This window comes from Pteronotus mesoamericanus, unplaced genomic scaffold (assembly GCF_021234165.1).
Source record: "Pteronotus mesoamericanus isolate MK-2021 breed Mesoamerican mustached bat unplaced genomic scaffold, CSHL_Meso_final contig_221, whole genome shotgun sequence".
Classification (NCBI taxonomy): domain Eukaryota; kingdom Metazoa; phylum Chordata; class Mammalia; order Chiroptera; family Mormoopidae; genus Pteronotus; species Pteronotus mesoamericanus.
In genome coordinates this window covers 17940513-17952695 of record NW_026555092.1, presented here as the reverse complement: position 1 = coordinate 17952695, position 12183 = coordinate 17940513, and the positions used below count along the sequence as shown (strand labels likewise).

The window sequence follows — 12183 nt, the reverse complement described above, 5'->3', positions numbered from 1 at the left end:
CATCCGCTGCACACACCACCCCGTGGCCTCACCTGGGCCCGCCACGCTGCCTGCCCGTCTGTTTTCTGCCCATCTCACTCTGACACGTGACACAGAATAATTTCAACCTCCTCCATGCTTCTCAGCCTCCAGCTCCCATCGCCTCCCTTCCTCAGCGTATGACTTGTCTCCTACTTTGCAGAGAAAATCAAAGCTTCCCAAAAGCAGCTCCCTCCATCTCTTGCTACTGAAGGCACCAACAGACCTGCATTCGTATGGATTCTCATCTTTCCTCCCCGAGAAGGGAGGACTGTGCTCCCCTGTCCGAGGCCAACCGCTCCCATCACACATGCTCTGCCCCTTCCCCCCGCCTGAGCCTCCCACTACCTTTCTTTTCCATATTTTCTACTTCAGCTTATCGACTCCTTCCTAGTAGCATTTAAAGATGCTCAAGGCTTTCCCATCTGAAAAGACAAATCCTGTCCTCAGCATGGAGGCCCACGAGATGATGGCAGATGTCATCTCCTCCCTCCCAAATAACCACCCAACATCTGAGCCTTCTGTCTCTACTTCCTTGCCTCCCATCATGCCTTGCATCAGTCCTCATGCCATCAAAACTCTTGTCCAGGCCCATTCATTCCTCCACATTCTGAACTCCGGCAGACGCTGCATGTTCCTCTGGCCCTGACCTCTCAGCAGGAACACCTGGTCTGCTTCTTAAAACTCTCTTCTTCCAACCTCCCACACCCCCTCTCCCGGACCTCCTCCCGCCTGCGGCCATTCTCCTCAGGGCCCTTCATCTTAGCATAGATCCTGGCTTCCGGCAGCCTGTCAAGCATCACCGTGCAGATGGAGAACAGCATCTGAGCTTGGGTGCCTGCTTCTGTCCCGTTTCCTACCCTCAGGAGAGCCACCACCCTCCTCCCAAGTCTACACATCGGAAACACGGAATTCACCTGACGTTTCCCCCGCCTCAGCCCCCATACCTCATCTACCACCAAGTCCCGGGCAGGTGGCAGGCCGGAGAGCTCTCATATCCACCACCACCCCCTCGCCAGAGCTGCTGCTGTTTGCCCAGACTGCCGCACAGCCTTCTCCCCAGTCTCCGGCATCCTGTTGGGCGGCCCCATGCATTCACGCACAGCGGCCAGCCGGCCCTCCCACCTGTCCTCTGTCCCCGTGGTCAGGAGGCTACTCCAGCCACATTGGCCTATTGCTCGCCCCTGACCACAACCAAGCACCCTCCTCCTTCAGGACCTTGGTACCTACTGACGCCCTGCCCGAGGCCTCTGTGTGACCGGGGGAAGCCCTCCCTGACCCCTCAGACCAGATGAAGTTCCTGTCCTATCATCTCCACTGTTTGTCTCCTCCACAGCACTTCACACAAATGTAATTAAAAGCTCATTTGGGTAATTGTAGGTTTTACGGCCATCTGCCCCCTAGACTGGGATTCCCCCTGGCAGAGGCTGCATCGGGGCCATGCCGCTGGCCCTGCACTATGCATGGGGCCCAGCATCCAGCAGGAGCGCAAGGGGTGTTTGTGGAATGAATTCATGAACATGAGGTCACACGGGGCTTCCTGACATCATGGCACATCTGCGCCCAGTCACTGTGACACGGACCACCTCACGGACGCTGCTGTGCTTTAAGGGCATCACCTGTGCCTCCTGGCTCAACACCATGGCCCCACCCAGCCACATACCCACAGCGCTCTTATCACATAGTGCTCAGGGACAGTGGCCTGCTGTGGCCATGTGACCAGGCAGCCGTAGTCTCATGGTTTACCATCAGGGGACCTGCAGAGACCCACAGACAGGGTCATGGGTCAGATACCCAGAGACACGCCTGCTGGGTCCCGATCCTAAGAAGAGCTTAACAGACCCAACTGTAAGGGCACAGAGACTCACTAACACACACACCTGCAGGTGCCGCATGGTCAGGCCATCGGGCACGGTGACACACATACTCACAGCATCAGCCTCACATACGCAGTGTACAGCAATATACAACAACACAAGTTATCACACAAACAGCCTTGCAGATGGTCCCGCACCCCGATGGCCACGTGGTCCCAGTGCAGGCACATGGCCACGCTCAGTCACATGGTCTCATTCTAACGAGTGTGTTCTGTGTGCACTCGGCTTGGCAGGACTGCAGGGCTCACACATACTCGCGGCGGGGGGCACGGGGGAGGGAATATGGGCGATGGGGAGGTGAGATGTGGGGATACAGGGAGGGAGATGGCTGCCAAAGCAGGTCTGGGGCAGAGTGAGTGTCGTGGTCCCACCTCTGAGGATGGTCGAGTCAGCTAGTGCGACCAGCGCAGAGGTGGGTGGAGGAGGGAGATGAGCCACAGACACAGAACTTACCTGGGTGGGGTGAGGGGGCGTGGTGGGGACAGAAGTCAGGCAGGGAGCAGTGAGTGCAATAGCCGCCTAGACGCAGACTAGAGGGCACTTACCTGTCCCTCTCTATGGGTCCAGACCTGGAGCCCAGACCAGAGTCTAGTCCAGGGCCCAGCAAACCTGACCGCCTGCCTGGTCGAGGGGGAGGGGGTGTGCGTGTGTCTGTGTCCCAGCCCAGCCGTAGCACGCAGTAGTCTCAGAAGACACTTACTGGACTGGGCCGTGCGGGCCTCAATGGTAGGGGTGAAGACGCCCACCCCCATCTCAGAGCGGGCGGCCAGCTGGAAGCGGTACAGCGTGTCAGGCTTCAAGTCCTCTAGGGTGTAGGAGGAGGTAGGATCGAAGGTCACCTTGTGCTGGAAGAGCAGGGAGCACTCACTGACTGCTCTGACCTCAAACAAAGGTCACTCAGAGGCTGTTCCCCAACAGGAGGTACAGCTGACCCCTGTGGAGCCACTGTGGCTCCAGGACTGGCTCTGTGCCACATGGACACCTGGTCCACACTAGGGACACATGGGCGTGGAAACACCTGAGACACAGAGCCCCAGGGGAACTTCAGGGCTCTGCCAGTGTCATGTGAGCAACAGAACCCGGGAGGCTCAAGGACAGACCTCGTGACTTTGCCGCCAGCACAGGGTCTGGAACTAAGAACCGTAAAGGCTGCAGGAGCCACAGAGTCCCAAGGAGAAACCCCAGGGGTGACAGAAATCTACAAAGGCCTACCTGGGTAAGCCCAGCACAGGCCCTTAGGGACCAGGAGAGGCCCTTCTCCCTCCTCCTGTCCTTGCCGAGCGCTCACCTGCTGGCCTTCATCCTCTGCTGCCCAGTATACCAGCTCATACTTGACGATCCGCTCCTGAGGGGGCAGCAGCCACGAGAGCTGAATCCTGGTGTCGGACTCCGCCTCGGCCTGGAAGTCCGCGGGCTGGGCAGGCACTGCAACACCCCATGCCAGGCGCGGTCAGCCTCGCTGATGCCCTGAAGGCAGGGGCACCCAGGGGAAGGAGGCAGGGGAGGGCAGGTCTTCACCCTGCACCCTTAGCTGGCATTCCAAGTGACCACACATGGATGGAATACAGGCCTTCATCCTCCCCGAACCCCTAAGTGCACAGCCTGAGGAAAGAGGTGCCACCACAGCTTTGTCCCCTCCCCCCAGCTCTGCCAGGGCTGTCCAGCCAGCATGCTGTCCCCACCTACCTCCCTGCTGCGTCTTGACCTGGATGGTGGGGCTGGGGGGCCCGTCGCCCACAGCAGTGAAGGCGAGCACACGCAGGCTGTAGGTAATGCCAGGCAGCAGGCTGCCCACAGTGGTGAGGAGCCCTGCGTCTGTGTTGTGCTTATGCCAGGCGCTCAGGGGGCGGCGGGAGTCAGGAGTGTAGTAGACACGGTACCCCCGCACGAGGCCGTTGGGCTCCTCGGGCGGCTCCCACTGCACCAGCATGGTGCTGGCGCTCAGCATGCGCGCCTGCACGCGGCGTGGCGGGCTGGAGGGCGCCTGCTCCCCAGTGCGAGCCCGCACCGCCTCGCTGGGTGGCCCTCGTCCGATGCTGTTCACCGCCAGCACACGGAAGGTATATTCTGAAAAAGGGCTAAGGCCGCCAATGCTGTAGCGAGTGGTGGCCACGCCATCCACCTCCTGAAAGGGGCCCTCTGTGCCTGATGCACGGTACTGAATGCCATAGTAGGACACAGGCTCCGAGTTCCCAGAGTCCCAGGTCAGGGTGACGCTGGTGGCGGTCGTCTCTGTCACCACAAGATCGATAGGAGGCTTCGGCAAAGCTGTGGACAAAGTGAGAGGCTTAGGGCTGCCTGAGGTCATGACCCCAAGGGTCATCTAACCAGAGTGTGGCTGACCCCCACAGCCCACCTTGAAGAATGGCCTAGAAAGTATGCGGTGAGCTCTGAGGGCACCTAGTGGGGGATGGTGTCTGTCTGTGACCCGAGGCCTTGTATCATCTAGTCTCTATCCACGTCACTTCTGGGACTCCCTGGATCCCCACGTCTGCCTGTGACTCATCTAACAAACCAACCCAGACGAGACACTGCCTGCCCAGGTACCATGGAGACGGGAGACACCCAGGCCGGGGGTTGAGACCTGCTTCTGCCGCTCGCCTGGGCTCACCTGTTGGTGCGTATGTACAGCAGGGGCTGGGAAGGGGGAAGAGACTGCCCTGGGGAGTGGCCCTGGATTTTAGAAAGAGTGATGGGGCTGTTGACCCACAGACCCAGTGACTTGGTTGAAATTAAAGGTAGGGAAGTCCCACATCCACTGTCAACATTCAGCAAGTAATTATTGAGTGGCAGGTACTATGCTAGGGCTAAGGACATGTGCCACACAGACAGGTGCCTGTTCTCAAGGAGTTTGAATTCCAGCGTGAGAGAAGCAATCAACGCGTCGATGGTGATTTTGGTATGGGCAAGGACAGTAGAAAGCAGGGTGCTAGATGGGAAAGCAAGCCAGGGACTGTCTCTAGATGGGGCGACCAGGGAAGGTCTTACAGAGCTAGACCTGGACAGCAAGACGGAGCTGGTGATGGGTGAGGAGCCCAGCCCATCGGCATGGGGTGCGCAGCAGTGAGGAGGCTGTGGTGAGGGTCCTGAGTTCTATCCTAAAGCCAGGGCCCAACACTGGAAGCCTCTCTCCCTCTCTTTAAAGGGAGCGACACGATCCTGCTGTGCATGTTAAAAAGAACACTCAAGCTGCAGAATGGACGAAGGTGGATCCGAAGGGGCAGAGCAGAAGCAGGGAGCCCAGGAGAGCCTGCTACACAGGTGCGCTTGTCCCAAGGCTCGGGGAGCCCACATCCACCTTGGCTGTTATTTCTCCTGTTTTACATCCTTCTTGCCAGGAGGTGGGGAAACCAAGGGTCTGGTGCTTTGTCGTGGTTAGGGGGGTGGGCTCTGGAAGCAGCGCCCCCAGGGTTCAAGTCCCGGCTCCATTATTACTTCTGTGTGATCCTGCATCTCAGTTCCTTCACTTGGAGGAGGGGGTGAGAGTATCTACCTCCCAGGGTGACCCTGAGGCTGAGTAATGTAACCTGTGCTTCCCAGCGTGGCCTCTGCCCCCAGGGCTCAGTACCTGTTAGCTACTTTATTAAGACTATGAATGACAGAAAGCTCTCCCTCCACTCCTAAGGGCCAGGAGGACCCCAGAGCCAATGCATCCGGGAGAGAGCAATGACCGGGCCTGGTCTGGCCCCACAGCAGCCATGCACGCTGGGACTCCTGCAGCGCTCTGTGACAAGGCCTGCCCAGGGCACTCACCTTTCACTGTGACCTGGGCCGTGGCCTCAATCATACCCAGGGAAGAGATGGCCACACAGGTGTAGTTGGCAGAGCGCACGACATTGCTGAGCTCCAGCACGTTGCGGCCGACCGGCATCTCATCCTCCTTGGTGAGTTCCTCGGCCCCCATCATCCACTTCACGTAGGGCATGGGAGCGCCCACGGCGACGCACGTCAGGTTCACACTGCCGCCCGGCATCACCTCCTGGCTAGTGGGAGGGATGGAGAAGCGAGGAGCCACACGGCGCACTGCGGGAGGAGGGAGAGAAGCACTCACAGCCCGGGCAGGAGATGCCGGGGGATGGAAGGGCGGGGGCCCCTCATCCAGGAAGCCCCTCTTGTTAAGAGCCAACCCCACCTCAGAGACAGGAGGAGCGGAGTCTCTGGGCCCTGGTTTACCACCTCCCACACCACTTTCAGGACAGAATTAGCCCCTGCACTCAGGGACTGTCTGGAACACGAGAGATTCTGCAAGCCCCCGTTTGATAGCCTAGGAAACTGAGGCCCAGAAAAGTCCTATCTGCCCAAGGTCAACGAGGGACTCAGTGCAAAGGCCAGGCCTACTCAGGGCCACAACCCAGGCCACCTTCCAGTGCCCGCCCCTCCCTGCTCCTGACCTCCCCCCAACAAGGACCTCCGAAGGGGCCAGCCGGGGCACTAGTGAGAGAAGTCCAGGCACCCTAGGGGGGAGGGCCCTTGGAGCATGGCTGGGGCGGGGCAGAGGGTCAGTCTGCGAGTGCCACAACTGCCTTCTCTGGGGTCACTGCCTCCACCTCCAGGCCCACGGAGAAGAGATGAGGGCCGTGGCATGACCACTTGCCAGGACCTCAGCCATGCTCAAGGCGCAGCCTAGGAACCCAAGAGGAGGGGCTGCCCCCAGGAGAGACTGGGCAGGGGCAAGGGGTCCGGGCGGGCCAGGGACGTGGTCCACGGGCAGAATGGGCATGATGATGGCAGTAACATGATGAGGGCGTCGAGCAGACGGCTTTCCACGCCAATGAACAAGGATCTCAAGGGGGAGGGTGGCTGTGCCTGGCCACAGCCTCCGGCCTTGGGCTCCCCAGATCAGAAGCTGTTCTGAGCTTCTCAATCCAAGGTACAGCCAGGTAACCACCCCCAAAAGGTGCAAGCCTGGCACAGACATCCGGGACATGCAGGGAGAGGGCAGACAAGACCTAGCCATGGGCAGCCATGCGTGGCATGCAGACAGGTCATGCAACTGGTGGACAGGGACTGGGATGCATCCTTCACGGGCCCCCCACAGACAGGGCTGGAGAAGGCAGGCAGCAAGGCTAAGTGACCAGAGGGCACCACTGAGAGTGCGGGTCTCAGAGGACCCTTGCTGGGGAGCCCGGGCATGCAAAAGACCACGGTGGCCCATCAGGAGCACCCCCACTGGAGGTTTCAGGCTCTGCTGCTTACATAGCCTAAAGTCACAGAACTGGAGAAGGAAGCAAATGCAGAGACCACCCGGTCCAACCTTTGACTCCCCTGCACAGGGGTCAAGTTGCGGCCCAGAGACCAGACATCCAGCAAATCCCCAGGTCCTGCAAATGCACAGCCTAAAACAGCTTTCAAACCCACTAATTTCTCTTTGGTGGGCAACCGGCACCACCCAAGTCTAAGTCACCACCATCTTTCTCTGGATGGCTGCCTCACGTTCCCCATTATTCCCCCACCTTGCCACCCTCCAGGCCTGCTCCCACAGCTGGCCCACCACAAAACAGCTGGCACCGATCTGCTCGTACCACTTCTCTGGTAAAAAAAACCAAAACCAAAAACAACAACAACAACAACAACAAACCCAACTCCTGCGTGGTTCCCCAATGACTCCTTAGCCTAGACCACAGGACCCTACCTTACCCAGCCCCTGCCTCAGCTCCATCTACGCCACCTCACTCTGAGGCCTCCAGACAGAACTGAAGCCCTGCCAGTCCCCTGAGTGGGCCAGGCATGACCAGTGTCATGGGCTTATCATTTCCCTCTGGGTCCCTAGACTCAATGGGGTCTCCATGTGTCTTGAACACATGGAACATTCTACCTTCTAGAACTAGCATCGTCATTTCCTTTAGGGAAGCCACCCAATTCTTGCCACATGACCCAGATCTGGATAACAAAATACAGCCCTTAGACTTTTGCAAAAATGATTAGAATAGTGGACCATCTCTCTCTACTGTGGTGGCTAACATTAGAGGGACTGGGGACAACATAATGGGACGTGCTGAGAATAAAGCAGTCAACTGACTGATGAGAGCAGAGCTAAAAAACAAGGACAGACAATGTCCACCCAACCTGTTTACATTCCTAGATCCAGCTCTGCCTTGACATCAGATCTCCATTTTTCAGTTTAATAAGACAAGTTTCTTTGTTTTGATTAAGCTGACAGAAGTGGGTTTCTGTCATCTGTCCTAAGGCTGGGAGTCTACACCGAATGACAACAGCGTATCACAGGTAGAGCAGTCCTGGGTGGCAGAGAGTAGGTGGACCCCCGAGCATGGCTGGCAAGAGGAAGCCACAATAGAGCGCCCCCTTGGAGCACGTGCCCCCTAAATGGCACACGGGTGAGGTCAGGAGGCACAGAAAGAAGTATAGCCCAGCCTGGTGGTGTGGGCACCCCCTGGCCCCTGGAGCTAGACCTGAGGGGCGGGCCAGGGAACAGAGGTGCAGACAGGTCTGTTTGCAGGCCAGACCCAGGCCTGCCTAGTGTCTAGGGTCCAGCATAGCCCGGCTGGAGCACAAAGACACAGGGGAGCAGCCTTAACTGATCAAATCTTTCCTCTACTCCCAGCCAGTAGCTGCTCCATCTTCTCGTTCACGGGAACGGAAACCACCCGAGCACCCACTATGTGCTAAAGGTTTCCACAGCTATCACCTTTCAATTACAGATATGGAACTGGTTTAAAGACATACTTTAAGTCACATGCCCGAGTTTATCCATGTACAAGTAGTAGTGTCTAATGTAAAGCTCATGCCCTTTGGAGCCCTGGCTCACAGGGCTGGAAAAAAAAAAAAAGACTCAGGAGGCTCCAGAAAGAAGCTCCTGAATCTTCTGGTTTCTGGGTGGGACTTGGGAGCCCGTGTCAGGTGAGAGGACGCGGCGGCAAGCTTGACCCCAGTCAATGGCTGGGTCCCTGAACATCAGAACAAAGAGCCCCAGGAAAAGGAAGTAGGTCCTTGATCAATAAACCCTGGATTCCAACCTAAGCAATGTGGAAAGCTGACTGGACTTTACACCAAATAGTCCCCGGAGGACAAGGTCTCTGTCCACTTTCAGTCAATGGCGTACCTTCAGGAACTAACATTGAGAGTAGTTTTATTTTTATTTTTTTATTTCCCCCTCCTAGATGCAGGTGTAAGGGAGAGCTCCAGGGACGAAGGACAAGAAGTGACCCTGAGGGTCATCCCCAGCACCCGTCAAAGGCCTCCCGCACAGAGACTCTGGGGTGTGCGACCCTTGACCCTTGTGGGCTTCAGCTACAAGGCTAGAGAGGCGAGAGAAAACCTCCCGGGAACGCCCATGCCTGCGGGGCCGGGTCGCCTGGACCTGCCCGGAGACCCATCCCCCTACCAACAGCCACTACAGAAGCCCCGCTGTCATTCCTCCTGCTGTCACAGACGCAAGGGCTCCGAAAGGGACAGGACTCACCCTGGACTCAGTCTGCTGACAGAAGCAACAGCAGGGAAGGAAAAACCAGAGCAGGGAAAAATGCACTTAGGGTCTGATGTTGAGCTCCAACAATGCCAGTCTTTTACCGTTCCCTGTGCATCCTGAGTGCTGGCATTTTACAGACAATTTCCAAAACAGGGCCCTGCCATTTCTGGATTATATTTTAGCTGTAACTTTTAAGTCTAATTATTTGCGCTGACAACCCCTATAATAGGGCGGCGCGGCACCCGGAGGCACCAGCATTCAGGGGACTGACAGCCTAATCGCAGGGGAAGGCTGCCCCGCAATCTGCATTCACTTGCGGAAATTTCTCTGATGAAAATAACACAACATTAAGGAGGGGATCAGGGGCAGGATCCACTGTATCAAGATAAAATAACTCTTTAATAAATAACCTTGTGGCTGCCGCAGAGCAGTAATTAAATGCCGGCGCACTCGGCGCACAGTTTTAAGTAAAGCTGGAAAAATGTAAGATGTAATTATCAGCGCCAAACAAATTACCAGCCCAGCAAATCCCCCTGGAATATTTAGAAACTCATTTCTGCCTTCCCGTTAAATATTTGTGTACGTGCTTATTTTTGGTGGGACCACTGAGAGGGTGGGGATGGGACAAAGGACCAGGAGGGTGGGGGAAAGGGGCGTAGCGGGAGGCAGCGGCAGGCTGGGCTGTCTCTGCTGATGACTGTTTTCTGAATGCCCAGGGAAGATCCGCCCGGTCAGCAGAACGGCGTAACCAAAATGCCCCAGAGCTCAGGAGTGCATGCGGATGGATGCTCGGGGCTGCCATCCGAGCCGAGGCCGCAGCCCTCCTCCCAGCTGGCTCCCTCTCCCTCACGGAGGAAACTCAAGCCACAGGGATGATACAGAGGGGACCAGGTGGCCCTGCTCTGCTCCCAGGGGCTCAGCCCAAAGCCCATGTTCAGATGAGCCTTCTCTGACCACTCAAGACCATGGGTACAGAAAGAACCGCTAGCCCCTGCAGGGAGGGTGGGCTGAGAACGGGGCCCCGTGTGAGACTGCTCCAGGACTCCAGGGTGGGTTGCAGCGGAGTCTCCAGGAAGCCCTTTCCAGCCTGTGGCTCCCAAGTGGGCCTCACTAAGTTGCAGTTGAGTGTTCAAGGGTTCAAGGGTGAGCTCCTTGGGTCTGAATGCCCAACACCCAGCATGCGGCTGACGAAATGCGAGCTGTCTGTGAGACTTGGGCAGAGAAAGGGGCTTGGGGCTGGCGGGAAGCTTTCACGTGGCCAGAGAACGAAGCGACAGAGTACAGGAGGCGTCTTCAGTGAGCCAGGATGGACCACCCACCCTGTGCCATGGACACTAAGCTCAGGAGGCAGACCAGGGCTGCTGCTGGGGACAAGGAAGGACAGGGCAGACACTGGAGGACTTTAGTCCTGTGCTGCAGGATCTTGAGGGGTAAGCTCATTCTAGATGATCCTTTTCCCTTTGTCTTCTCAGTGATTTCAGTTGAGCTCAGGCAAATGCGGAGTTGAGGTGACTGGGGGTTGTGGAAAGCCCCATAGGTACAGAGAAAGCACTTCTGCTCTTATACTTCCCACAACCACACCTGAACTCCGCCTGGAACAGGCAGCTGGCCTGGCCCGGGCACAAAGGTGAAGTGCAGCTGCATGCCATGCTCCATGCCCACCAGAATACCCTGCAGGGGAGCTCTGCTTAGGGGGACATGCAGACACAAGGTTTACCAGGGACCCAAGCAGCAGAAACATGCAGGGCAAGGGGGCATGCCCACCCACCCCCGGTTCTGCCCGCCTGCCGGCCCAAACAACAGACAGCAGAGCCCGACTGGCAGGCAGGCCTGGCTGGAGCAAGCCCGAGGGAGCTGGCCGCGCCCACTGGTCCCTAGTGACAGGAGCATCCCATCGATGGGCGAACTGTAGATGGGTAAGAAGTGAAAAGGACCAACCTTCTCGCTGATCTGAGAGATGAGAGTTTGGGTTGATGGCAGAGTGCGATGAGGATGAGGAGGGAATAAAAAAAAGACAAGGAGAAACACAGAGAGAGTAAAAACAGGCCAACCTTCATCTGCCCACACAGCACGGAAACGAGACAAGACTCTTGGGCCCCACGCACACACACGTGCACACAGGTGCGCGCGGACCACGCCGCTCACAAAAGACTCAGGACTCATGGAGGACACGGTGGACAGGGCTGAGTCCCCCCGGACAGGTGCTGGGACGCCAAGGGTGGGACGGGGAGGGGTGGAAGCGGGGCACAGGCGGGCCCCCATGCCTCACGCGCACCCCACGGCTTCGACAGACCCAGAGAGCTGGGTTCTGGGGTCAGGGCCCTCCCAGCCCACAAAACCACCAGGCACACGAGCCACTAGAACCCCACCACTTTAAGGAAGCCCCACGCTGCATGGCATCGCAGTGTGAGGAGCTGGTCTGGACAGCTGTGGGAAGAAAGGCTGTGAAGACATCACCCTGTTTAGAGACAGTTGTGGCCCAATGGCGAGTTCCCTGCAGAGAAGGGGGAAAGTCAGGGACAGGTAGGGCAGGCTCTGCAGAGGGTGCGGCCTCGCCCTGGCCCCCGGCAGCTGTACGTCCCGAGAGATGGAGGAGAGAAACGCTGTGGACGGAAGGAGACAGTGAGTCACTCGGAGTGGGGAGTCAGATGGGGAGGGAGAGTTGGGTCCACCAGGCACGCCTGGGCCTGCTAGACTGTGGGTGGAGCTGTGGGCAACTGTGAGCAAAATCAGAGTAACTGGAGGATGCAACTATCCCCCAACAGTGCCATCCTGACAGCAGTAGCAGCGACTGACTGCCAAGCGCTTCCTGCGTGCCTGGCGCCATGCCGGGAGCTTTACACTCACTGTCCCATTAGATGA

General features: G+C 57.8%; 1 protein-coding gene across 7 annotated transcripts in view; it reads right to left on the bottom strand.

Moving 5' to 3' along the window:
- PTPRF (protein tyrosine phosphatase receptor type F) overlaps positions 1–12183 on the bottom strand; it is an 83488-nt gene that overhangs the window by 25593 nt on the left and 45712 nt on the right. For all 7 annotated transcript variants that reach the window (XM_054572087.1, XM_054572090.1, XM_054572088.1 and 4 more), the window contains exons 8-11: positions 5649–5918; positions 3582–4163; positions 3184–3320; positions 2596–2740 (exon numbers count right to left, since the gene is read on the bottom strand). In XM_054572087.1, the coding sequence (XP_054428062.1) occupies positions 2596–2740; positions 3184–3320; positions 3582–4163; positions 5649–5918 (1134 nt within the window). The remainder of the gene's footprint in view (positions 1–2595; positions 2741–3183; positions 3321–3581; positions 4164–5648; positions 5919–12183) is intronic.